General features: G+C 33.2%; 1 protein-coding gene across 23 annotated transcripts; it reads right to left on the reverse strand.

Annotated features, from left to right (window-relative positions):
* Positions 1 to 26: 26 nt before the first annotated feature.
* LOC127066133 (liprin-alpha-1) lies at positions 27 to 27,967 on the reverse strand. Of its 23 annotated transcripts, none has more exons than XR_007782292.1 (23): positions 25,235 to 27,853; positions 14,857 to 14,958; positions 14,483 to 14,647; positions 14,324 to 14,398; positions 13,675 to 13,770; positions 12,486 to 12,695; positions 10,924 to 11,211; positions 10,707 to 10,850; positions 9,547 to 9,706; positions 9,111 to 9,472; positions 8,783 to 9,025; positions 8,510 to 8,692; positions 8,310 to 8,402; positions 8,029 to 8,189; positions 7,650 to 7,697; positions 5,885 to 6,140; positions 5,659 to 5,804; positions 5,206 to 5,436; positions 4,833 to 5,096; positions 4,502 to 4,658; positions 4,310 to 4,426; positions 4,066 to 4,236; positions 27 to 3,810 (listed from the first exon to the last, which is right to left on the reverse strand). XR_007782292.1 is itself a non-coding variant. In XM_050999498.1 (23 exons), the coding sequence occupies exons 2-23, from the start codon at positions 25,481 to 25,483 to the stop codon at positions 4,150 to 4,152; spliced, it is 3,837 nt and encodes a 1,278-aa protein (XP_050855455.1). In that variant the 5' UTR covers positions 25,484 to 27,004; positions 27,885 to 27,967; the 3' UTR covers positions 27 to 4,149. The 23 variants fall into 23 exon arrangements, 21 of the variants coding, with proteins under 21 accessions (XP_050855455.1, XP_050855463.1, XP_050855477.1 ...); XR_007782291.1 differs by having other exon boundaries at positions 4,050 to 4,236; XM_050999498.1 differs by adding an exon at positions 27,885 to 27,967 and having other exon boundaries at positions 27 to 4,236; positions 25,235 to 27,004.
* Positions 27,968 to 27,987: the final 20 nt, after the last annotated feature.

Consider the following 27,987-nt stretch of genomic DNA (forward strand, 5'->3'; position numbering starts at 1 on the left):
TTTGTCTAAAGTAAATAAATCAAACATTTAATGATACATATCTGGTTGTAATGCAATGACATAATTCACTACACATGACACATTATGAAATGCTCAAAACTTACAGATTCTCGTTAATAAATAATTCATATATACACAGGATAAGGTTGTATATATACACACACGCACACACATACACGAGAACAGAGGCACACGCACGCGCGCATACACGCACACAAATATGTACAATTAATTAGCCGTTATTCGCGACGTGTTGTACAAAAGTCCGAGATAACGTTTTGCCTTTCCGTCAGTTTGGCCGAATTGAGCATAAGGAAGAATATACAACAGAAAGATATATATGGAAGTAATATATAACATTAGAATACAGTTAATCACGGCACAAATTTATCTATGAATATATATATATATATGTTTCTACCGGCATTTTCATTGTTGTCCAAATTGAAAAAGATTAAAATGTAAATGATAAATAAAAATATGAGTAATTGGATATACAAGATATATATCAAATTCGCTATCGCATCTATTATAAATAACCACATGATATGTATATATCGATAGACGAAAAATAAAAAGTTACACTTTTACCGAGAATCCTTAAGTATTTCAATTTTTAACAGAAGAATATTTGTTATACAAATTAATCGACGGAATACAATATTCATATTACATTAATTTTAAAGTGGACACAAATGAGAAATGTTTGTTCATTTACGTATAAACATTATGTGTGTGTATATGTATGTGTATATATATATATATATATATATATATATATATATATATAAATCAAACATACATGTATAATATACTTTATACAAATCATAATAAATAATACAATAAAATTTGTGAAATTCTCGGTAAAAACATTATATACATTGAATCAATCTTTAATGATTGTTTTTTAAATATTCGATTATGCTTCTGATTAAGCAAGCTCTATTCGACACCAATCAGTCGGAGGTTGGATTGAGAAATGTGTTTTTCTCGTACCTATATGTATATTTATACTTAGATACATAGAAGGCGTCAAAGCTGCTACATACTGATCCATGATGTACATACACATATGGGATTATGAATGGTTGGAAGGTCCTCGCGTTGGAATGTCTATAAATAGTTATTATTAACTAGCATACATTACAAATAAGTTCAGTCATTTACAAGTACTGCTACGACTCTTCCGAAAGGGAGAGACGGCCATGTTCTTTCAAAAGGCGCAGATTATCAATTTTACATGACTGTATATTTATATAAATTAAGTCTATACACTCTCTTAATATATTCCGTAACAATAAATGTAATTACGTTACTTTGATAAAGATGCTCTCTCTTTAAACATTTTCTTTTGCAATCAAACTAAAGTTAGTTGATTTTAGAGCGACGAGAATTAATAAAATACTTTATAAATTCTGCAAATAACAAGATAATTATTGTACAAGTAAAGCGGTATATATATATATACATATACATACATATATATATATATATATCTATATATACACACACATACATACACATACACATACGAAGCTTTGATAGAAAATATTTCTATCGCATTCTTTGAAAAATTAACTAAACAATCTGAACCATGTTAATCTGGTGCATCATTTAATAATCCATTATGTTAATTTTTCAAATAAAATAAAACTGCATCGATGGCAATTTGAAAAAAAAAGAGAACTACCAGAGCACTTTAGCACAGAGGTAGCGTAGCATTGCTTTGGCTTTAGCGAGTCCTTTTCACCATTATAGAAGTGGATGAATTGACTGGTAATGCTAAAAGAAAAGACAACTTGGCGATGCGCAATGAATTTGTACAATTGAACGTACAAAACGTGTGTATCACATTCACGCATCTGCACGCAATTGGGGCACTGCCGTTTAAGCGCTCATATTTAATTATTATAAAAGCATCGCGTCACACACGTCTTTGGCAGAAATTATTTGATAACGTGAACGCCCCTTCGGAAGATCGTGCAGAGCTATGGAACTACAACGAATGAACAGCTTGCATGGGATACTTCACAGGGAAACAAACATTAACAACGATTCCTCAATTATCAACAACATTAACAACATCACCATTATAACTTGTCATCATTGCGATCGTCTTTATCATGATCAATTTGTCACTTTACAGTCGCTGTCTTTGTCTCTCAGTCTTTTGCCACCCTCTTTAGCATCTTAAAGGTTTTATTGATAATTATTATTATCGTCGTAATCATTGTCTTCTGCATTATTACTGTTATTAGCAATTTCACTAGCACTGTCGGTATAGTTTATACTGCCATTGACTCCAATCATTTCTCCCTGTATATTTCATCTAAGTCTCTTTTTTTATGTATGTAATTATGCTTGCGTCGTGGATCCTTTTGCTACCGATGTAACACACAGTAGTAGTAGTAGTAGTAGTAGTAGTAGTAGTAGTAGTAGTAGTAGTAGTAGTAACAGTAGTAGTAGTAGTAGTAACAGTTGTAGTAGTAGTAATAGTAGTAGTAGTAGTAGTGTAGTAGTAGCAGTAGTAGTAGTAGTAATAATAGTAGTAGTAGTGGTAGTAGTGGTAGTAGTAGTAGTAGTAGTAATAGTAGGAGTAGTAGGAGTAGCAGTAGTAGTAGTAGTAGTAGTGGTAGTAGTAGTAGTAGTAGCAGTAGTAGTAGTAGTAGTAGTAGTAGTAGTAGTAGTAGTAGTAGTAGTAGTAGCAGTAGTAGCAGTAGTAGTAGTGTAGTAGTAGTGTGTAGTAGTAGCAGTAATAGTAGTAGTAATATAATAGTAGTAATAGTAATAATAATAATAGTAGTAGTGTAATAATAATAGTAATAGTAATATTAGTACTAGTAATAGTAGTAATATAGGTAGTAGTAATAATAGTAGTAAAAGAAACGTTCGAAAGGTTTAGTAACGCGACTTAAGTAAATAAAATAAAATAATTTCTTTGTAAAGCATCAAAAAATCAAGATACAATTTCTTCATCATTACGATCATTTTTACTGATATATATGCACATTTTTATTACTGGTATGCACCTGAAAGCGATAACATACGGTCCCTTGATAGGACAATTATAAATTAACATTAAACGTCGTTTCATATTAGGATACCTAATAACGTTTTAAACATTTAGCTATACATTGCGCACATATTTTGGTATAAAATGTCTGTTCATAAGTCTTTCTTAACAGGCTAGCTTCTTAAACGCGTCTATGTAATTGCATTTCTTTCAATAAGATTTTTTCTTATTTGCAATAGTTGCTTGCTGAATTTCATTTATAATACTTAGTGTTTTTTATTATATACGTGACTCTACAACACTCAAAATTCATTGAAATAAGAAAAAAGAAGAACGAATACTCTAAGTTCCATTTGTGAAAAGTAAAATACACATAGACTTTGTCGGCTCATCATTGCCCTCTTACAGACACAGAAACATAGAATGCAGTCCCCGTCTTTGTATATAAAATATTAACGATTCCCCGAGTGTATACTGCATCATTGTGAATTTCTTTTAACCATTCATTTTGTGCTAGTTGCAACGACAACATAAGCCGCTTTTATATGCAGAATTATTATATAAGTACACGATATAATACAAGAAGAGTGCAATAGTCGTAGTAGAATATCTAAAGTGCCATGTAACAATATTTTACTAAACTACAATTGATCTGTTACCCGTAAAAACATAACAAGTCAAATGAGGCGGATTTATTGTCGTGATTGTGTTCAACTCATATTTTGGCCTTCGAGGAGATATACTGCAATTCCTTTGAATGCAGTTGCGACACATGACCACCTCCTACATTTCAGTATCTATAAGAAAATAATTTACGCGTAGGTATTTCTTGTCAAAGTATATGGCACGCGGAACATCATTAAATGTGCGATCATACAAATGAAGGAAACATTTAAGAGCTCAGTTCTGAGCATACAATAAATACAATCGTTTTTACGTTACAATTTTACGTTCACGCATGTATGTATATCATTACCGCGTGCCACATGGCGTAACAGTACGAAGATATCTTTAGGATGATACTTAAAGCTCTTACAACTTTTACAACACACTTGCGTACAGACAGTAGTAATAGCTGGGGTTCTCGACTAGACATGATGGGGTTGAAGATGGGGCAATCTGTTTGACGAGTTGGATCAGGATTTCATATTAGAAACGTCCGGTCGCCTCTCTGTTCCTACCGTTAATAAATTTGCAAATTCCATTTCTAAAAGTTGCCTTGCCTAAAATGATAATAAATTCGATAAATGCACAAAGTAATAATTATATATATCCAATAGTGTATTCATTATAGACCTGTGTATTTTGTGTAGGAATTTGCAAAGCGAGAGCAAAACTATTTGCATCAAAACTTTCATCCAAAGCAATTAGGGCACCATGTACTCCAGATTCTAAGAGATGGTTTCCATATTCCTATGATAAATGATGTTGAAAAATTATTTTTCATTTTTTAACGTTACTGTCACTTTTTAATAATTTTAATCGCACCTTTAGACCGATCGACTGTACCCATCGTATGACTCGATCGTTACTCCACACAAGAACATCTACATTAGCTCCTTCTGCCATTCTTCTTCTTTCTTCTAACTGTTGTCTGTCATAATTTAATCTCTTCAAACACGAAATCCCATACTGTAAACTTGTCCTGCAGTCAAAAAATCAATGTAATGGAAATTAAAACTTTGCAATATATATTTATTTATCTACACGTAAACGAAGAAACTTTTTGTAATTACACTTTTATAATTTTTTCCTACCGTTAACGGCTTGAAAAATAATCAAAAACGTACATTTTTATTGGACATACATTTATGCATACCTATGAAAACTATCAATCATCCTAAGTTGACCACGCAGATCTTTTTTAGTGAGATGATCCAACATTCTAGCGTCGACAAGGCACTCCATGAAAGTGGATCGATATTGGGGTAATCCAAGACTCGGCAACCATACATTTCCTATCCATTCGTGATTCATATCTCCAAAAGCTAATGTTGTGCGAGAAGTTTTAGGTGCGGATGGACTTGTAAGTGACACCATTTCTTGGATAGCTAGTCTCAATTTCAGTCGGTGCAAAGAGTTACTATAAATCACATTATTTATTAGATGTAAAATCTCGATCTGTTAATAGATTATATTAAAATCAACAATAACAATCTATATTATAACGATAAAACGTAAATGGAATGTACCTGATACCGATCTCACGTTGTATTTCGGTGTCACTCAGTGCACTCATTATAGCACCACTTTTGACATTAGCTCGACATGCCGCAACGTACCAGGTAGGCATGCCAACCCAAAGCTCCAGCCAAGCAACGACGGTTGGTCCGTTCCAAAGAGCAAAAGGTGTCCCAGCTTTCATTGCTTCGGCCAATAGCTCATGTCGTGAAGAATCCAGCATACTACCAAACATACTGGGACTAAAACAAGTCCGATGTGCCAATAATCGCAATAATCGTAAAAATAAAAACAATTTTTCTTTTCGCAAACTTCTATTCTTTTTCTTCTTCTTCTTCCTTATTGTTTGTTTCTTCTCTATTTATGTTCGTTTTTTTACATATATTTATATTTCTTTATTTATATTTATATTTTTAGATTATTGTGTCTATTGAACTTATTTAAAGGAGAGGAAATAAAAATACCTTTTCTTTTTTCTTCGATCAAAATCACTCTTGCTCCCTAATGTTCCTGCCACAGAGACGCTATCTCCATAATCAGGATCTGCAGGTGTACTCGCACCTCCCATACCAGGTACATCTCCAGGCATCGTTGTATCTTTTCCCTTTATCTAATATAGAAAAAAGGAAATAATTAGAAAAAATATTTCTATATTTAAAAAAGTTAGCATGAAGCTAACAAAACATTCACCTTTTCTTTTTTACTGAAGAACCTGCCAAGACTGCTCTTTATGCCTTTTTTCTTCTGAGCTGCTGCTACTGCAGCTGCTGTTGCTGGACTCATGGTTGTTTGCATGTGCAGATGCGAACTCGATAATTGTCCAATAGGTAGTCCAACACTGGATAGATTGTTCTTGTGTAAACTGTCCTGGCTACTGTGGCGTGAGGACAATGGGGAAGGAGGAGTCCCAGAATTGAGTGCGCCGTTGCTATGTTGTCCATGCCTGCTGCATGGAGCGCTAATCTAGTCTCTATTTCTACTCTAATCAGTGCTACTACACTAGCTCACACAAGACATTTCTACTTGCTTGTGTGCTCCTCTATATGATTTGTTATGTTTATTATATTGATCTTTTTTTTTTTTTAAATCATTAATTATGTCACAGACTTGATACAGTCAAAGTATAGGAAAATATATTTACTGTGTATAGATTGATTGCATCTAATCTCTGCAATACTCTCAAAACTATGATTTAATTGTATTATTTATACCATTTGTTATACGTTTGATAACACAATGGTATATTCTGGGAACTTACGAAGATCAAGTAAATTGCAATGATATATTGAATGCATTAGAATTAATAACAGCCAACAATAATAAATATTAATGTTATAAGCAAAAATACTAATTAGCACATAATAGCGAATTTGTTTACTATACCAATAACATTTACTCTAATGTTTCATAAAAATGTTATACACTATAAAAGATCTATTGCCAAATTATGAAACTATTGTAGAATATAATATTTGCTAATTACTGCTATTACTGAATATTTACATATACAAACATATAAAAAAAAATAATGTCCTTTTACACGAACATCTAAATAAATAGCTTCAACTTGTCAATTAATAATAAAGAAACATTCATAGTAAATATACCTACTCGATATTACATGATATGCATAAAAACCTGGAAATACATCTGATTACGTTTATAAGACGGAATTTCCATGTGATAAAAATTATCATCTTCAAAGATATAGAAAGACTTTAATGCTACATGTATATTCATATTTTTATTACGTTTAAGGAAAGTTTGATGCACTTCTATATAAATATACTAATATATTTGTTACTTATATTATCGAATCTTTCTATATCCTTTGTAGTTTGTTTGTAAAAAAACAACCTTGTTCGCGCAGATGTCTGATGTATATCTTGCATGCCATGCAACTCTTTTGATTCCGTAAGTTCCCTCGTCTGTTTGAGACAACGATGTTTATCATGAACTGGACAGGCTTGAGTATACGATGCGTGGAAGAAGTTACTATCAGTTTCTTCCAAGGACTCATATCTAGCAGATTTATCGGGTGCTTCGTCGTTACCACTGTGCTCGAAAATTGAGGCTGTGGGCATGTACGTTATGCCTGGGACACTATATTTATCAATATCATATCTCTTGTACAAAATATTTAACTAATATTTTAAAGCTTTTTGACGAGATTGATACATTTCTTGAAAATAATATAGATATGTATATGCAATAACAAAATAAAAGAGAGAGAGAGAGAGAAAGAGAGAGAAAGGGAGAGGAAAAAAGAGAGAGAGCAACAGATAGACAAACAGAGAGTGAGAGAGAGGGTGGAAAGAGGAAAAACAGATTACCATTAAATTCACTTTGGCCGACCTCAAGATCGTTTATTCTATGCCCACATTTGTCTCTCAAATATGTCGTGCACAGCGGCATGTAATGCGGAATACATGCAGTACTAGAAACTTTAATTAACCTGTGTGGGGAAAAGCCACTGCTGGGAAATCCTGTTTGTCCAGTACGTCTGATAGCATGGACAAATTTATGACGCTAATAATTTACAAAATTCAATGTATATCTTTTAAATTTGATAATTATATCGACCTATATTTCCATAAATTTCTTATATAAATAATAATTGCAAACCAATTAATTTTGGTACATTTTCAAAAATGTTATCTTTCAATATGAGATCTTTTGCTAATTTTATACTTTTTTTTACTATTATGAAATAATAGTTACGGAAATATTGATAAAATTTTTTTTTTTACAGAAATTGTGCATTTTCATTTTTCTCTAGAAAAGCTTATCTTTCGAGCTTTCTTAAAAGCTAAATTTATTTATCTCATACATACCTTCTTAGCTCTTCCTGGCTATGAGCAAGTGCTTGCACAACACGCTCTAATCTAAGTGATCTGGCTGTCAATGGGGAAGCGGCATCGCTGCTAGCACTTCCAACACCACCGACGCTATCTCTTTCGCTCACTGAGTGCAGTTCTTCTCCAGACAACTGCAACTGCCAAAGGCAGAAAGCATTAAGCACCCAGTTTTATAACTTCAATTATGTAAACAATTTATAATATTATAAAATGTCTATTCTTTTATAATGCAATTAAGATACTAATAAGCAATAAACCTGGCTTGCAGGAAGTGATTCTGAAAGTTGTCCAGGACTAGCAAGGGATGCAGCATACTGATGTAAATGAGCAGGAGACATTGATGCTGGTGCCTACACAAGTGATGAATTTTACTGTACTTTTTAAATTTCATTAAGTATAAAAGCAATATAAAAATTGAATGTCTATTAAAAATAAATACATAAAACTAAATGCTCACTGTGTGATATTTGTGTAAATAATCTCTGTTAGGGCTATGATGTGATTTTGGTGTAGAACGACCACTTAATGGAGGTGACGCTCGCTCGAGACTGCGTCCTCTTGCTAATAAATTCATATGTTCAAAGCTACCTACTCGAGATTCTAATTCTTCTGCTCGTGCTTCGGTGTTCTGTTTTTCTTCCTGTAAAAAACTTGTTCATATTATAATCTACATAATAATAATGTTTATATAATAATATTTTATATAAAGTTTTCCGAAAAGTTTATTTACCTGAATTAATCTAATCTCATTATTGATAGCATCTAATTGTTCTTGTAACATCAGCGCAAGTGTTTGAGCATCGGTGTGTCCCGCTGGACTAATTACCTCTGCCGAACAACTAAAGATACTTTCATTATCACCGTCACCTTCAGCGTCACTGGAGACATCAAATGCTTGCTGTACATTTGCTAGAACATGAGCTTGTTGAAGTTTTTCCCATTCTTGTTCTGCAAGAGTACGTACTACATAATTCTGAAAAAGAAAATATACGAAATATCCTAATTTCCCCATAATTTTTATTTAAATACGGATTTAAATAAGATGTCTAACAGAATACCTTTGAAGCATCCTCTTCTATTGCAGCTCTTTTGCCTCCTCTTCTAGGCAATGAGTGTGTGTCAAAACTACTATGACTTGCACTTCTCGAAAATGAGCCAGGATCCACAGCATTAGGAGAAAGACTTCTAGTCAATGCATCCGTTTGTTGAATATTAAAAGCAATTTCTTGCTGCAGCATTTGTCTCTTTACATTATCAATTTCGAGACGTGCTTTTCCTAGCTCTTTAACAATATCTGCCTTTTCATTTTGTAAATCTTCAGCTATTTTCCTCGTCTTTTCAAGTTCCTGCGTTATCGCATTCTTTTCTTCTATTGCTTCCATTCTTTCTGTTAAATGTGTCTGTAGCCTGTCATTAGATTCTATAAAAATAATTTAGATTATTTAAAATTGTATTATGTGATATGTGTTTATTAACATATATTTTACTATTTACCAGATAAAAGTTTATCAACTGTTGCACTTAATCGAGTATTATGTTCTTCATTCATCTTAAGTCGTTGATTAACACGCATTACTTCTGCATTCTTCTCTTCTAATTGTGCTTCTAACCTTTGTATTCTATCTTCTGCACTACCATGCCTCTCCTGGGCCTGCTTATTAGATATTTTATATAGTTAAAATTAAATGTTAACAAGCAAATAATCTTTGAAAATTTTATCAATATATTTGAGATATTTTTTATGAAATATTACTACTTTTTTTTTTAAATTCATTATAAAGAAAACATTACATATTATTAAAAATCAATCAGATTTTCACAATTATTGCAGATATTAAGTTAAAAGTAAAATTGTAAAGTTTCTAATACAATATTCTTTTCATTAGAAGTTTGATTTTTCCTTCCATCCTTTTTTTTTGTATCTATCTCTAATATACATGAAAACTACTTTCCAGATAATATTAGAGTGGAAACGAATGTAGAAGCAGAAAAATGCACAATATAGAAACACAAATTTGTGCCTGAAGAATGAATCTGTTTCAGTGAAATAACAAGAATTATATGAAATCATGACAAAGCTTTAAATATAAATGTATAGAATGATATATGTTTGAGACTGTTTGTGGATTATTTGTAATGAAAAAATTAGTCAACCAGGTAAGCAGCGTGTGTATGTATGTGTGATTGTATATCATAGATAAATAAATAAATAAATATATAAATAAATAAGTATATATATACACATATACATATATGTAAATCTTTGAGTATTATAGATCTTGTACTTGTGTATACCAGTATTTTGTGAGTAATTATAAAAATAATCCGTAGTGTTTTTAAACATTGAATGTATCTGTTAAATAGTGTATGTAACACATTAAAGTATTGCTTACACGGGATATTCATAAAAAAGAAAAATGAAAAAAAAAAAGAAAAAGAAAAAGTAGCTAAATGTTACATGTGTTGCACAACACAGACAACTCGAAGTTTTTCAAATAAAATATAAGAGTAAAATTATTTTGCATTGATGATGCAAGATATCAAGAACAAGCTTTCTAGAGACATGTATGTATATATTTTAGGGTTCTCAGTAAAAGTGCAGAGGAATAAAAAAGGGAAAATTGACAGTGCAATTATATGATTCCCCTGCGTACCTGGTTGGGCCTCCTCACCTGGGTCAGAGCCTCCATCCTCTGCTTCAATTGTTCTTCCATTTCAGGTAACTTAGCATATTGGGTTAATTTTTGTTCTGCAAGTTCCAATTTTTCTTGTATAGCTGCTATCTTTTCTTCTTGAAGCTGTAATAATAAAAATGTTATTTTACAAAATAACGAATTCTATTTGATTCGATTAATATTTGCACTAGAATACCTTTAATTGAGCTTTTTTATGTTGAAGCTCCTGTTCTAATTTCTCATTGAGATCATGTAAGCTAGTTGATTCCCGTTGAGCATTAAGATAACGTTTCTCAAGAGTTGCAATCCTTTCTTCTTGGTCCTCTTTCTGTGCAGCATTTTCACGCAGATCTCTTTGCAACTTAACATTATTTTCCTGAGTTTTTATAAGATCCTTTTGGCTTTTACAGAGTGTTTCTTCTAATTCTGCAACTCGTCCGCTTAATTCTGCTACACGCCGTTGCCACGTACTTAACTCAGTACTCTGAAATGATAAACAAATGTTTTTACTTAGAGTAATAATATAAATATAATTTATTAAGTTGATGCAGTATTAGTTTGTATGTACAATAAAAGTGTTTAAAAAGTAATTTTGTGGAAAACACATATTTTTATAAAACTATTATATCGTATAATATCGAAGTAAATGTAAAAATAAAGTGTGTATGTGTATATGCATGTATATATATATATATTAAAGTATATTATATAAAATATATATATAAGTATAATAATACAATAAAGAGTGGAGATATACATAATTGTATAAATGTTGCGTTAAGTATTCCATATATAAATTATAAATGTTCCGAAATAAAACTATATTTTTTCAAATAAAATCAGTTCTTATTCACTAAACATGCAAATACAGTATGCTTGACATTTACAAATATTAATCATTCCACATCGTGCCATAGGCATTGTTATTTAAGATTAGATATTATGGTAATAAATATTTCAAGTTGTACTATTTCAATAATATAAAAATATTAGAAGTAACTTGTCTACTAAAAATTGTATATAAAGTATATAATTATATAAATTAGTAAAGCAAATCATAGCTAATAGCTAAATTTGTATTATTTCTAATGACTTTTGTTAAAGTAAACCTAACTACATTGAATTTCACTATTTATTTAGACTATAATGAAAAAAGAAAGAGAGAGAAAGAGGGGGGAGAGAAAGAGAAAACAATATAATAACATACCAATTTACAAATTAATCTAATTGAAGTTATTAAAGTATCAAGGGTCCTACATTTCTTATTATTTATCTTACAATAATTAATAGTATATATCCAACAAATATCTTAAAATGATACTTATTATTAAATGAAACATCATGCATTTTAATAATAAATAATTTAATAAAACAACTTATATTAAAGAAAAAAAAAACAAACAAAAAACAAAGATTGTATAGTATTATTTTAATTATTAAGATAATATTATAATCATAATATTTAATGGATTTTTTTTGTTCCAAATGAAGAATGAAAAACATATAATTGATTTAGTGTAAAATTTACACATTATGTAATTATTCACGGATTAAAGTTAAAATAAATTCATGCAGAACACACTTTTAAAACACTTTTCATTCTATCAAACATCTTGTCTTAGAAAATCACATTCTTGTTATGTAGAGAGAAAATAATAATAATAATAATTAATACACTTTATCTTTTATATATAGAGATCTACCTGAATCTCTATAATGATTATGTTTCTAGCATCTTGCTATAAAACAGTTCCATACCTGCTTATCAAGAGTGGCTTGCAAGTCTATTACTCGTACTGCCGAATCCTGGTCGGATGGATCAAGACTGCCATTGCTCAATCTGCTTGCTATCTCTGTTGGCTTCTCTGTACCTAGCTTTTGTATTGCGTGTTGCTGCTGCTGCTGCTGTAGTTGCTGTTGAAGCTGCTGTTGTGGCTCCTGCTGACTTTCAGCCTGCTCAGTCTCATTCTGCCCGATCACAACACTACATTCAGAATGCCTCGCTCGCATTGCCTGTCCTGCATTGCCGCGTAATTCCCAAAATCTACATATAACAGCTACGCGACTATAATACTACCGTGCACTACTGCAGATGCATTCTTATGGATGCAAGGAGTAAGATGGATGAAAAGAAGGGAACAAATATAAATCTATTGTCGTACCGAATTCCAAATTCAGAAATATTTCACTTCAAATATTTCAATATCGTTAAGAGGAGAATTTCATGAACGTAATAAAAAAAAATTTATTTGAAAGAATATTTAGAAAATTTTTCTTTTATAAAAGTAACGAAACTGTATCATCATTATCCCAATAATATATTTGGAAATGATAACGACATTGATAAGAATCAATACTTCATTTTAATCATTTTTATGGAACAATTATTTTCTAATCTTATTCTTTGTAAGATTTCAATTATTTTCTTTGTCTTTCATTTTAATATTACATCCGTTAAACATAAATTTTATCTTTCCACTTACCAAAACGAAAGGAATCCTACATATACATATATCACACATTTGAGAGAAATGTATCGCCGATGAAAAATGAGATGAGGACGATAAGTAAGGAGGAAATCGAAATTCAATATCATTAATAATCCTTTATTAATTTGTCGATTAAAAAAAAAAACAAAAAAAAACAAAAAAAAATAAAAATAAATAAAAATGGGGATTTATCTCTCGAACACAGTGCAACTGCAACGATGCCAAAAATGAAGTCTATCGCTTCGAATAGACAATTAGCCGGCAAAAGAGGATTTATGCTAAACACGAGCATGCGTAGTGAAATATTCCATAAATGCAATTCATGACTTTCAAACAGTTCGAACACCTCCATGTACACATGATCAATGCGAGATATGAAATAGCAGTGTGTGTGAAATTTTTGTGAAAGTGTATACATGAATGTGCAATGTTGTACCGAGAGACGTTGCTTTTCATACCTTGTTTTGTTGTTGACCATCATCCGTTTGACCATTTTCTTTAGGTTTGTCGTCTATGGCTTTAGGCGTAATTCCACTTACTTTATACTGTTGGAGCTGTAATTTGAAAAATTAAAAGATAATTAATAAATAATTATAAGAAAATCTCATGAAATATTGTCCAAAAGATTCGTGATATTTTTTTCTCTAACACAGAAGATTCATAAAATGTGGATCACGTTAAATATTAAAATATGAGAGTAGTTTATAGATTCATTAGGAGTGGATCGAAAAAAATTACCGCTTTCGAAAATTAATGTCAGCTCATTAAAGCTTAGGAATTAGATAAAGAAAGTGGCGTAAATTTTGTGAATTTTTCAATGCGAAAGAAAACTCATGTGAAAGACTTAAAAAAGAAAGCTAGTTGAACTTTGATATTTCTTTTTTTTTCACAAGGCGAGAAAAAAATATCAGTTTATTAAATCATTTTATACGTGTTCATAGAAATATTATTTTAGCATATATGTATCAAAACATATCAAAGCATTCCAAGTTTGTATAAATTGTTTTTCTTTTGTAAATCATTTTAATTTGATCTTATTGGAGATGGAAGATAATCGGTACGAACTTTTTATACTTCAATAAATGACTTCAATAATATAAGAAGTACCTCTTCTTTGGTATGGGCCAATTCCTCCTCAAGGCTCGTATTCCTTTCGAGAGCTACGCGCAATCGTTCGCGTACCTAAAAAAAAAATGTAAAAATAAAAGATTAAAAGGGATGGAAAAAATATGAATACGAATATTATAAATACGATAAAGTATGTACCTTCTCGTCCAAAGCTTTATGATGTTCGAACAAACTCTTTAAAGCTTTTAGTACTTCAACTTCCGACGACACGCCCGATTGTGCCGCGGCTTGACGTTTTACGACCGTCATCCTCAGCGATCGTTCGTGTCGAGAAACCAAACATTCAAGATGTTCCAGTAGAAGCTGAACAATCAATAAATACATCGTCGGAGATAACGTTTTATTATTTTTATTATTTATTTATTTATTTTTTTTTTTACGTAATATATGGTCGTCGAAATGTTACATATTAAAATTATAGCTATATAATATATTTATTCGTTTATTTATTTATTCATTTACTTATTTATTTATTTTTATATTTTATGCAGAAAATAAAAATATTCACGTACACGTGTGTTGTTCCGTTCTGCTTTCAATTCTGATATTTCTTCTTCTCTCTGTAAAATGTTTTCACGCGCTGCTGCTAATTCCTTTGTCAATTGTGATAGTTCCTGCAACACAAGTTAAAAACACGCTGTTTAAAGAACTTTTTCTTAAATCTTTTAAATTATTGCAACCAATAATTATTTTTGCATACTTATTAACATTTCTATTAAAATTTTTTTTTCTTCCCAAAGAAAATATATACGTATGCGTACGGGATATACAGTTTCATAATAAAAGACTATAATCAACAAAATTATCATCGATCACATGTTACAAGATTTTTACTCGAGAGATTAGTATATACAATAAAGATAGAGGACGAGTTTCTTAATATACCAGGTACACGTGAAAGATATAAACTAGATTATTATGGATTAATAGATCTACGAAGAGTACTATCGAATCGTACAAAGTTAAATAATTTCTGTTCCGAACGAAATGAATATTTCAAAAGCATCACTACTTTTGTTCATACCTTTAAATTTATTTCCGAGAAAGAGGATGATAGAAGGGAAGAAATGGAAACGAGAGGGGAGGAGGTTAAAGGTTGAACAGAGAAAAAGAAAGAGAGAGATGTAGGTCATCGTGAAAGATATTGTCGATAAGGGAAGAGACAAAAATATAGGTCGCTATATTTAATCGTCCATTAAAACAAATTATTCATATCCTTTGATCGTGTGCTTCGATACTTCCCCTTAAACTCGACACCGTCATCTTCTTTAGAATAGAGATACCAAGATGAAACACCGTAGAAACTCAAGTACGAATTCACAGAAATCTATGGAACTCTCAACGATTAATTAGCTTTTCAATGTGAATTATTATGTCTTATTTAAATTGGACAATTTCATTCTATCAAAAAGAAACACACACACGCGCGAAGATCAAACCGCTTTTCTCCTTTTTCCTTCTAATCGTTCGTCTTCTAATAATTTTTAGATATTTTTACATCATATTATTACGATTCTTAGAAATAAAAAAGTACCTTGAAAAATACTGATCGCACTTATATTAGTAATAATTTCATATATTTAACGTTATCCTCTAAACAACTATAATTTAAACTTAATCGAGAGATAGAAAATATTTGTCATTTCATCTCTCGCGTCGTTCTTACCAATACGTATGTAAAACACGAATGAGACAGAAGTCACGTGTCTTCTTTTTTTTATAGATACTCGAGATGCAGTTTAACATTGAAGAAGAATCTTCGTCTGCATCATCTCATTGCTATTTTAATGATATGATACGATATGATATGGAAACGTATTACGCGCAATACTTGCATAATAACGAGAAATCATCAGATTTTATTACCTGAATTCAAAGTCATCTGCGAATAGAAAAGCCTTCTCTCTCCCTCTCCTCTCTCCCTCCTTCTCATCCTCTATCTCTCTCTTTCTTTCTTAATCGACAGAATATTTCTACGCTTTTCAACGTCTCTATTTATCGCGAGACTACGTTATAAAGAAACTATTCGACATTTTGCCATTCATTTTGTATTCACCTGAACACGTCATTTCAAATAAATTTAAACAAAAAAAAAAAAGAAAGGTTGAAAAAACTCAAAAATAAAAAAGAAATAAAAATAAAACAAAACTGGAAATAAAAGAATAATAATAATAATAATAATAATAATAATAATAATAATAATAAAAGAACCAAACGAATCCTGGCATATTATATAAAAGATTCGATCAAGAAGGTGTATGTGAACATACAGATGTATCTATGTTCACGTGCATACATATGTATGTATGCATGCATACATGCATATATGTGCATGCATGCATACATGTGCGTGCGTGCTCGAGTGTTTACGAATGAAAAAGTACGAGAGAAAAAGAGAGAGAGAGAGAGAGAGAAAGAAAGATACTCAACGCATAATACGTCCTCGCTTATATTCGTATTCGTACGCGTGCATGGTACGACATGCGTTCGCGGTTCAATAACGCGGCGCAGGTTGGAAACTATGCAAACGATTGCTGCAATATCCGCACCCCTGTTGTCCGATCGCGAGGATGGAAACGCGTTATTCTCGCATTTGCCGTGATTGCAAGATGCGGTTGCTTTCCATCTCTTCGATGTTACTTTATCCGCAAAATACCAAATGAAACGACATTCTTTCACTTTGCCAGAGAAGCAATAACATTTAAAAAAAAAAACTATAAATGAGTTTTTGTATCTCGCTCGTAATTTGTAAAAACGAAACCTATATCTTTGGTTGATCAATAAATGATGTCAGAATTTTTACTATTTTATGTTTAATTAAATATCATTATTTTTGTTGTTTTAATTTTTTTTTTTAAATATGCCAATTTAGTGTATTACAATTTAATATTTAAAACTTGCTATTGTATTTTACTAAAAAAGATTTACAATTATTTATTTGGCGTTATTATTTATTTAAATAAATACTATTGAAAATCCCGACATTACTTATTGGTCGAGCTAATATAATAAATATGATATTCCGATTTGAAATTCAATGCATAAAAGTTTCTCGACCAAATTTTTTTTTTTTTTTTTTTTTTTTTTTTTTAACTAAAAAATCATTTCTAGATTTATTACAATATAGTCCGAATGATAAAATTTGAATTGTGTTTTGAGTTCGATATTTTTATCTCAATTTTTATCTCGATTCTATAAATCAATTTATCATGAAATCGAAAGAACAAATTTCAATATCAATTGAAAATATTCAATGTAAGATCAAAAATAAGCTTCTTTTGAAATTGTTGTCGTTTAAACGCGTCAACGAATTTGACGAGATAAGAATATAGAAAAGATTCGCAATGGTATGTAAAATAATGAAAGAAGATGGCGAACGACTGTGAGACAAGGAAGAAAGAGGAAAAGAAGGGGAATAGAAAGAGAGAAAGAGAAAGAGAGAGAACTCGCACACGTTATGACTGAATCGTCGTGCACGCGAGCAGCTTCATTCATACGTGGATTTAGGCTTCGTTCGCAATGAAACAAGCACTCGAGAAGCAGCTTCGTGGGCAATTTAATTCTCTCTTACCGTGCGACTTCTCCCTCTTTTTTTTCTGTCTTTTCCTCTGGGTCAATATACGAATCCTTTCAATAGCTACAATTATGATTATTATGTACATATACTCGCACATATTAACACATCGTTGATCGATTACAGAAATTCTCATGTTTACACATTTATCCAACTTACGTAATTATTAAAGTATAAAATTGTGTAAATCATTATTATAGTACTGTTTTTTTTTATGTTGGATAGTGTTCACTTAAGTTTGATATTATCAATTTTCTTCATATTTTAATATTTCAATAACGATTTGAATTCAATTACGTTGGCCAATAATGTGTTAATTATGGGTACAAAAAAAAAAGAAAGTATAAAAATCGTAAGAGAGAAGATTGAGTTAACTATGATAACCAAAAAAGGGTCGAGCAATTTGAAGGGACTAACTAATCAAGTTAACGGGCTTCGCAGTAAGAGCAGTAAGAGCACCTGCGATACATAAGCAAGATCATATTTCCTTTCAGTAGGTGTATCTGGTTGCCTTATATTAGTTAGGTATGCACATTCTCGAGGTGTGGCGAAAAATGTTTGATCATGTATACGTAGAAATGAGACAGAGAACGTGTGTGTGTGTACACACATATGTGAAATACGTATGTATAGAGTCAAGACGCATGGCAAGATCTCTCTTCTGGCAACTACGAGATCGTCTACGAGTCTCTGCGACTTCGATTCAGCAGAAACGTTTGCGTCGAAAAGGAAAGTACTTGCCCACGTCTGACAATGACGAGAACAACATCGAGTGACTCTCTCACGAGATCTACTTCGTTTAATACCTACATCGAATAATTTCTCGTGAAATTCATGAATATCCTGTATCTAAATTTTTTCATTAATTCCATCTGTATCATTTTGGAATTCAGCCAAATTGTTGTTCGAGAGAGAGAGAGAGAGAGAGAGAGAGAGAGAGAGAGAGAGAGAGAGAGAAAGAGAGAGAGAGAGAGAGAAAAAAAGAGAAAAATAGACGAATCTAACAATACGAGTTGCAAGCTTAATATGCACCAGATGCACACGTAACTATGTGCACTCGGTAAACGTGCTTATTTCTTGCATGTCAGCCGCTCTTTCTCGCACATGCGCAACTTTCGAAATATCGAATAGAAACGTTCTCGAGTATTAAAGCCGCAAACAACAATGTCGCGAGTATACCGAACTCGTTTTGGTTTTATGTCTCTTCATCGCTTGATTTCTTTCCAACGATTTTGAACGTGTTGAAAATAGCAATTGGATTATTGAGGAATTTACTTCTGACGAACAGTTCTAACGATTAAGTGATTATCATCTGAACGAAAAATGATTAATCTTTTTGATCTAAATAAAACACATTATAAAAAAAAAAAAATGAAAAAGAGATGATCGTATCATAAAAGTTGATCAGAGATTAACGATTTATTTGCAGTCTGACAAAAATAAAAAACTGATAAACTTTTGAATTTGTTATTTTTCTCGTTAAAAGTAAAGATGTATCTTTGGAGGTTGAGAACCCTAAGCTTGCAAAAGGTAGGAGGTGCTGCCGCTCATAACGAGCACAGCAGCCAAGTAAGACGACGACGGACGACGACGGACGTCGAAGGAACACAACGGACGACGATGGACGACGACGGACGACGACGGACGACAACGGACGACGACGGACGATGATGGCAAAAACAGTGATCGATAACGATGATTGCCAACTCAACAATGATCGACATTAGTCAGAACGAGAAAGAGAGAAAGGAAGATAGGAAAAGAACAGAAAGAGAAAGAAAAATAAAAAGAGAGAGAGAGAGAGAGTCGAGGTCGTGTACGCGACTCTACAGCGCAACACGAAGAGTTGAGCGCGAGTAAGAGCTCTTAGTATTCTCTCTCCTTCTCGTAGTCGTCGTCGTCGGCGCACCGTCAAGTAGAGTGTGTAAAAGGCGAGGTTCATTCATGCGCCGCCGACGAAGCGAGTGGGTGGGGTGTGTATTGATCGCAGAGTCGGCGTATATCGCGTATGTATGTATGTATGTACGAGAGAACGCCGGTGCATTGCACCCGTGCCTCAGCTTCGTCCTAGAAATTTTTACCCCAAACCGCACCATTTCATCCCCACCATTACCATTACCATTACCATCACCACCACACCACCACCATCATCTTCTTCTTTATCTTCTACTCTTCGTCGTTACACAGTAGCCTCTCTCTCTCTCTCTCTCTCTCTCTCTCTCTCTCTCTCTCTCTCTCTCTCTCTCTCTCTCTCTCTCTCTCTCTCTCTCTCTCGCTCTCTACCTCTTTTACCACAAGCTCGCCTCTTTTCCATGCTAACCGTCCGACCTTTTTCACGACCCTCTCTCTGTGCTTTCGACGTTACGCGTCGAAATCGAGAGCGGGTCAGTTTTACGACGTTCGATCGTGTGAAAAATAAAAAGATAAAAAATTTACAAAAATGGTATACATCAAAGAGACCTCTCTCTCTCTCTCTCTCTCTCTCTGTCTTTCTACAACCTCTCTTTCTTCCTCTATTCTTCTTTTTTACTGTTGTTTTTTTTATTTTCGATAGCATGTTTTCTCAATAATTATTGAATTATTAATACTAATCAAAAGTATAAAATATTCGAAACTCGAATAATAATAGGATAGGACAATTGAAAGTTTGGTCAAACGTGCGATATAACTATAACTGAAATTCTGTAGAAATTTGAACGAGCGTAAAGAACGAGCTAACAAAGAGATTGATAAATAAAAGAAAAAAAATGAAGGAGAATGATGAAAGAAAGTACCGACATTGTAGCTGCTCCGAGAAAAATCCACTATTAAAAGAAAGACGATTCTTGATCTTTAGAAAGAAAAGAAAAGAAAGGAAATTGAAAGAAAAAGAAAAAAAGAATGAAATACATGACGATGAAAATGAAAAGGGATAGTTCTGTAGACCGAGCACTCGTTGCCCTTCGCACTTGGATCGTTACGAGATAGAGCCGATAGAACACGCATGATACTTCTATCCCTATGTACTGCACGATGAAAAGCCACGATTGTCTCGTAACGGATGTCTGTGTGTGTGTGTATGTAATCTATCGGTATAGAATTATTAACCATTCGTGAAAAATCTCACTACGCGTCTCGTATACCAAACTAAAGTGAGAAAAGAAATAGAAGAAGCCATTGTTAGCATTGGATGATGGAGAAAAAAGTGAATGACCTCGAGCAATACTATAAAATCATATCTCCTTTGTTTTCGAAGTGCATTGATACAATGGAAGAAAAAAGAAAATATAATACTTCGATTGACACCGACATGCTTGCGATGTGTGAACATTCAAAACAATTTAATTGTAAGTACCAGAAATTTCTCTCAACGTTACAAAGGTCCAACGACGATGACATGTCCGATTTTCTCTTGCTAATTCCATTTAACTAATCAGCTCAAGAAACGAATAACCCGAAGAATTCGACCTGTTAGCGATCACTTAACGTCGACTTGATACTTGAACGTAGTCCGTTCTCATGCCACGAAGATTAGAGAGTGAATAACGATGCTGGAATTACGAACGATTTAATAATAATAATAATAATAATAATAATAATAAAAAGAAAAAATCTACAATAAACGCGAAAACTTATTTTATCTATAATCTCTTATCTCGCGTGATTTTCCCTTGACGATTAATATAAACATCGATATTTTTAAACTATGCGAAAGCGATCGTAGAAAGATCAATTTTTTCTATTCTTTTTTTTTCCTTTTTTTATGACACATACATTTTCATACTTTTGATATTTTGTCACGAGTTAATATTTCAATTAGATATATCTATTTACGTGTATTATGTGTATATATCTTTTTAGATTATATATCTATTTAGTATATCTCAATTAGATATATCTATTTACATGTACATGTCTTTTTACGTTTTATTTCATTTTATCAGCACAGAATTTATAGTTACTTAATATCGGAAATTTTTTATAATTTTTTTTAAATACAAGTGAAGTATTTATAAGTATAATATAAGTATAATATAACATAAGTATTTTTGATATACTGGTATAAGTAATATTATAATAAATAATATTATATGATCTCTTTATAGTATACATATATATATATATATATTGTTTTTCTAGTTATAGAGTTATAAATAAAATTTTTCAACGATACGATGAAATAATGGATGAACGGAGAATGACAACGTATACATAAAAAATAATGATTTTAATATAACACCAGACTAAACTTTGCGGCACAGAAAAACCGTGTCATTAAAAGATTAATTTAATTCGATCGCTGTAATTCTTATTAAGAACTTGAATGAATTCGAATTGGAATTAAAATCTGTCTTGAAATTTTGACCGTAAAACTTCGCGGGAAAATTTAAACACGAGCAAATATATATCGATAAAAGAAAGGCCCCTTTTTATTGATATTGATTATTGATTATGTCGCATCGTTAAAAAAAAAGAAAAAGAAAGAAAACAAAATATATATATAAAAAGCTATTTTTATCAATGAGTCAGTAGCACCGATTTGATTACATTGATTCGGTACACTCGTGCATACGAACGAGTAATTTGCAAAATTTATACGAATTTATGTCGATTAGTCGATTCATCGAAGAAACATACAAATATTAAGAAAATGTCAATATTTGTAAAAGAATTCATTAATTCTTTATTCAAAAACAAGAACGTAATGCAATGTGATATTGAATATGATTTCGCATCTATAAAAAGTAATTTATACACACAAAAAAAAGTATTAAAAAATCATTTCTAATGACTTTTTCCTTTTGTTAACGATTATCAACATCCATTTATTGTGTTTTTCTATTCCTTGAATAATAAAAATCACTTATTATCCTCGTATTATTTTTCCTATAGAAAATTTAATTCATTCAGAAACACGTCTCCAACTCGATAAAAACAGTGTTTATACAAGAAATTTCGAATAACATTTTTACCATTAATTTATGTAAACTAATAAGATGATCGAAAGCTAACGAACAAACGTAATAAAGCGAATTGACTATCGCTCGCAAAATCGATGGAATATGAAAATAATCTCTCTCGCTAAATAATAATAATAATATTAATAATAATAATATAATAATAATAATAAAAATAAGAAAAATAAGAAAAAAAAATAAAAATAAAAATTGGAATTATCGATAATACATATTATTGCTTATCATTACTTATTAATAATAACTTATTACTAACGATAGATATTTTCCATCTAAGTTTATAATCTTTCACCAAAGAAACTCAAAATGAATTATTAATAAGCCAAGTCGAACTACTTTTATACCTCATCAGAAACAATATTTACACAATATAAATCATTGATAATTCATAAGATTATGTTATAACATCTAAAAGGCGCAACAGCGAGCGTCATCCACGAAATAGAAGCACGAGACTACCAAACATCCTCTATATATTCCTCTCGCACGTACATAAAAGCCAATCGGGCAACGAATGGATCGATGTAGCCACCGGTTTCTCTCCCTTATCCCGAGAATGTATCGGTGCTCCACATCGTAAGTTCTTTCTTTCCCTCTCTCGTTACTAACGCCTCGTATTTATTTATGTTCCAAGTAAAATCACGTGAAACGAGATAAGAAGGATGATCTTAGGCAAGATCTTTTTTCGTTAAAATTTTTTTATAACAGGAATACGATTAGATTATTTATAATTCGTTATTAATTTCACTTTTCCAAAGAATAATATATAAGAGAAAAAGAGAGAGAGAGAGACAAAATAATATTCATTTATTCATACGTATATACACATGAACATGTGTGTATGTTTTCTAGCGTGACTTGTTATAATAAATACAAAGCTAAGTACAAATTATATACATGTTTATATCGTACGTAGAAATTAGAAAGGTATGCATCTCTTACGTCGTATATATACATACATAGATATTATGTAAGGTCGGAAAGCATTTGCGCGTTAACTATATCGATCCATCCGCATACCGTTGGAATTGGACCAAATCGCGGACAATATCGATTTTCGAACCGGACGTAGCTCTTTATACGCACGATGTACAATAGGTCGACTCGATTTAACACGTCATCTTGATACTTATATTTGACATATATATACATATCTACATATATGTACATCGAAATAAAAAGGAACTGTAATCTCTGAATGTTCTATCGATCATACGATGATCTATGAGCTTAAACAACGGCAAGAGTTTATTATCTTCGACTGTTCTTTCATTTTCGTATCGACGATTTTAAACGATATATCGATTATCATTTTTCGATGATTGAAAACGAGCATGCATCCATCGTTGCATGTATAACCCGTTGTTTGAAATTTCGCGCGTAAATTTCGGATACGAATGAGACGAACGATCTTTCACAACATTGTCCGATATAAAGGCACGAGAGTCGTATTAAAAAAATTCTTGCAATGATGGAAAAGAAAATAGAGATTAATTTGTACTATATAGTGGTTAGCGAATGGATGATATTTCAAAATGAGAAATAACTATCTGCAAAGAGAAGCCGGTTACACAATTAGTAATGTGCATATCTCGAGAAAGTAGGACAGCGCGCAAAGATAACGCGGGCAACTGGATAGTCTTGAATCGTTTCTACCGTAATCATTACGTAAACGTTCCAGTAATTAGAGATCCATAGTAGTTGCGATAGAACGCAATTAAAAAAATTCTACGGTAGCCGTACAAGTTCAACGTTACGTTGGATCGTAATTAATTGCGAATCGGATTCTACTTTGTGAAACTACGTTTCGTGGAATCGTATTGTATCTTTTTTTTTTTTGTTATTACCACTGGTAAGAAAAAATCTCGAGAAACGAATTTAACTTTTAACGATCGTAGAGGATCGTAATTAAACGACCAGAGAAGAAGCGTAAAAAGATGAAAAATAGATCAACGTAAATAGTTCTCCAAGCGAGACGAATTAGAGGAAGAGGGATATATATATATATGTTAAAATGAGTAATTCGTTTACTAGATGGCCCATGGGCGGGATACAGCACGTTTTGCAAGCTACTATACACGTGCGAGTCTGTCTTCGGTCCCTCGACCTTTCTCTCTCTCTCTCTCCCCCTCCCCTCTCCCTCCCTCTTACTCTCTCGATGTCTTTGCCCCTCTTTAACCTATCACCACCCACAGCGCAAAAGTCGCAAGTTAAACGAGACACACATACACAACACACACATATATGTGTGTGTGTGTCTATAGAGAGAGAGAAATGAAGAAAAAAAATTGATTGTATCTCGTATCCTATCATAGGTGTAAATTGAAATAAAAGAAAAAAAAAGAAATGAAAAATTCATACCTGCGGAATGTTGGCATAAATTTGACGATTGAGCGAATCCCGTTCCTTCTCAAGCTCCCTCACTCTGGTCTCGGCCTCCTGTACTCGTTCCTGACATTCGCGCAACGAATCCATTAGTTTGTCCCTTTCGTCCAACATCGAAACCATTAATTGTTCGAAGTTCGCGTCCTCGCCAGAGAACTGCGAACTTCTTTGACTGATACTGTCCTCCGCGATCGTTGGCATCACGTCACACATCGCACTCCACATTTTGATGTCGCTATTTCTTTTTCACTTCTCTCCCACCTCCCCACCTCCTTTCTTCTCTCTTTCTCTTCGCTCACACGCCCGAAAATTCTGACCACTTTAGCGCGCAAAAAGACGAATAACGATGACGATGACGATGACGATGACGACGGCAACGACAATAACAATGACGACGACGACGACGACGACGACGATGACGACGGCGACGGAGGCGACGGCAACGATCGGTCAGTAGGGTGTATACGAACGAAACACACACGACACTACACTTTATAAAGGACACACGTGCGCGAGAGCGAGAGACAGCAAAAAAAGAGAGATAGAGATATATACATAGATAGATAAATAGATAGATAGATAGATAGATAAAGAGAGAGAGAAAGAAAGAGAGAGAGAGAGAGAGAAAGAGAGTAGTGACGTAGAGAAACGAAGGGATATATATTGCCTGCTTTTTTCTCTTTCACTTTTTCTTCCTCTCTTTCTCACTCACATACACACACACGTACACTACTTCGCTCTACCGTACGTCGTCGTCTTCTACTTCTTTCTTCTTCTTCTTCTTCTTCTTCTTCTTCTTCTTCTGCTTCTCCTTCTCCTTCTTCTTTCTCCTCCTCTCACTTAATCATTTTCCTTGGTCTTCGCTTCCTTCGTCCGCGAGTTTTCGTTGGATCGACCAAATTGAACGACATTCAAAAAAGAAAAAAAAAAAAAGAAAAGGAAAAGTTGTAAAATATGAAAAAGAGAAGAGGACGTAGTCCTCTCTCGCGGAACTAGCGACGGTAACTGATAGGCGGAGCGCGACGAGACACGCACGGAAGTCGCGTATCGCCGGCCCTCTGACGTCGTATTTGTGAAGCTTAACGCTGTCGTAGAGTTTGTCGACGCTCGACGTTCGTTTCACAGAAAGCAACGACCGGCTGCTTGATGGTTTTCGTTGAAACGATCTTCTACCGATGATGAACGAATCGACTGCACCTTATATCCCGGTGATAATGATGATGACGATGATAATGATAACGATAATGACGATGACGACGGCGACAATAACAACGAACGAACACGAAGAGTCGTGCTCATGTCCGATATATACAGGGACACCGAATACTTTTCTTTCTCTTTTCCTTTCACCCTTGTTCGTTGTACATCCGACTTCTCTTCTTCCTTCACTACTTTCTTCTTTCTCACAATCATAAAAATGAACTATAACAGAATTGGACCACTCGAGATCGAGATACGTTATGGTTCGTTCTCTCTTCGTTCGAATCGATCGCACAAAAGTAAACGCGACGAATAAGAACGGTTGAGTACACTTCTACACCGCGAAAAACCTTACAGAGCACCGGCCACCGTCGTGTTTCCCCTCTTTCATCTGTGCACTTCTTCACTCCTCCCACTTTTTATTCACTAAATCGTTGCGCTACTACTATTTTACTCCTGTGCCATTCGACAGTACCAAGTTCGATATCTCTTTCTCTCTCACTTTCCTTCCCTCTCAGTTTCTGTTGACGTCCAATCAACGAGGACCTTAGCCCAGAACAGAAAGCACGGCGATAGTAATAATCAAAATTTAAGGGAAGGCAAGCAATTATTTTGCCCTTTTTCCCTCCTCTTTGTTTCGGTTTCATTCAGACAAGTTTTTTTGCATATATATTTCGCCAAAATGAAAACCGATTGATATAAGAAAGAAGGAGAGAGAGAAAGAGAAAGAAAAAGACAGAGAGAGAGAGAGAGAGAGAGAGGGAAGGAGGGAGAGAGAGAGAGAGAAAGATGAACAGAAATTCGTTTTTTCTCTTCTAGAAACCAATATTCGCGATATGCTTGCCGTTACGATTGTTCGGTAGAGACAAGAAACGAAGGAGAAAGAAACCGAGAGTGATAGAGAAAAGATTGCGAACACTCTCGTTCCTCTTGTAATCTTCCTGTGATAGAGCACGAGATGTACGTCGAGTGCTTTTTCTCTTTCTTTCTTTCTTTCTTTCTATCGGTCAGTCTTTCGTAGTTTTTCGTATCGTTTATTTTATTCACCATCCAAGAGAGGCTCGAAGGAATATAAGTCGTGATCGCGACTCAGGACACTGGGAGTCGCGCGAGTCTACGTGTGAATCTCGGCATCTCGATGACAACAGCATTATCGCGGGGAAAGCCGAACACTGACACACCTACGCCGCTCGATTCCAATTATTCTTCCCCTCCCGCGCTCTCTCTCTTTCTTTCTCTCTCTCTTGCTTACTCATTCTTTCTCTCTCTCTTTCTTTCTTTCTCTTACTGTCTGTCTGTTTCTCTCTCACTCTCTCTCTCTCTCTCTCTCTCTTCCTCTCTCCCTCTCTTTCTCTTTCTCTCTCTCTCTCTCTCTCTCTCTCTTTAAGCCAATTTCGGTTTTACAATTCCCCACCCTTAAGCCTACCGTTTCGTTCGTGGTCCTTATTCGATGTGGTGTGCCCCAGAGACAGTGGCCATCTTGTGTCTGACGTCATCCACGACACCGATACGGTCTCTCGTCACTGGCC

The sequence above is a fragment of the Vespula vulgaris genome, chromosome 1 (genome assembly GCF_905475345.1).
Source record: "Vespula vulgaris chromosome 1, iyVesVulg1.1, whole genome shotgun sequence".
Taxonomy (NCBI): domain Eukaryota; kingdom Metazoa; phylum Arthropoda; class Insecta; order Hymenoptera; family Vespidae; genus Vespula; species Vespula vulgaris.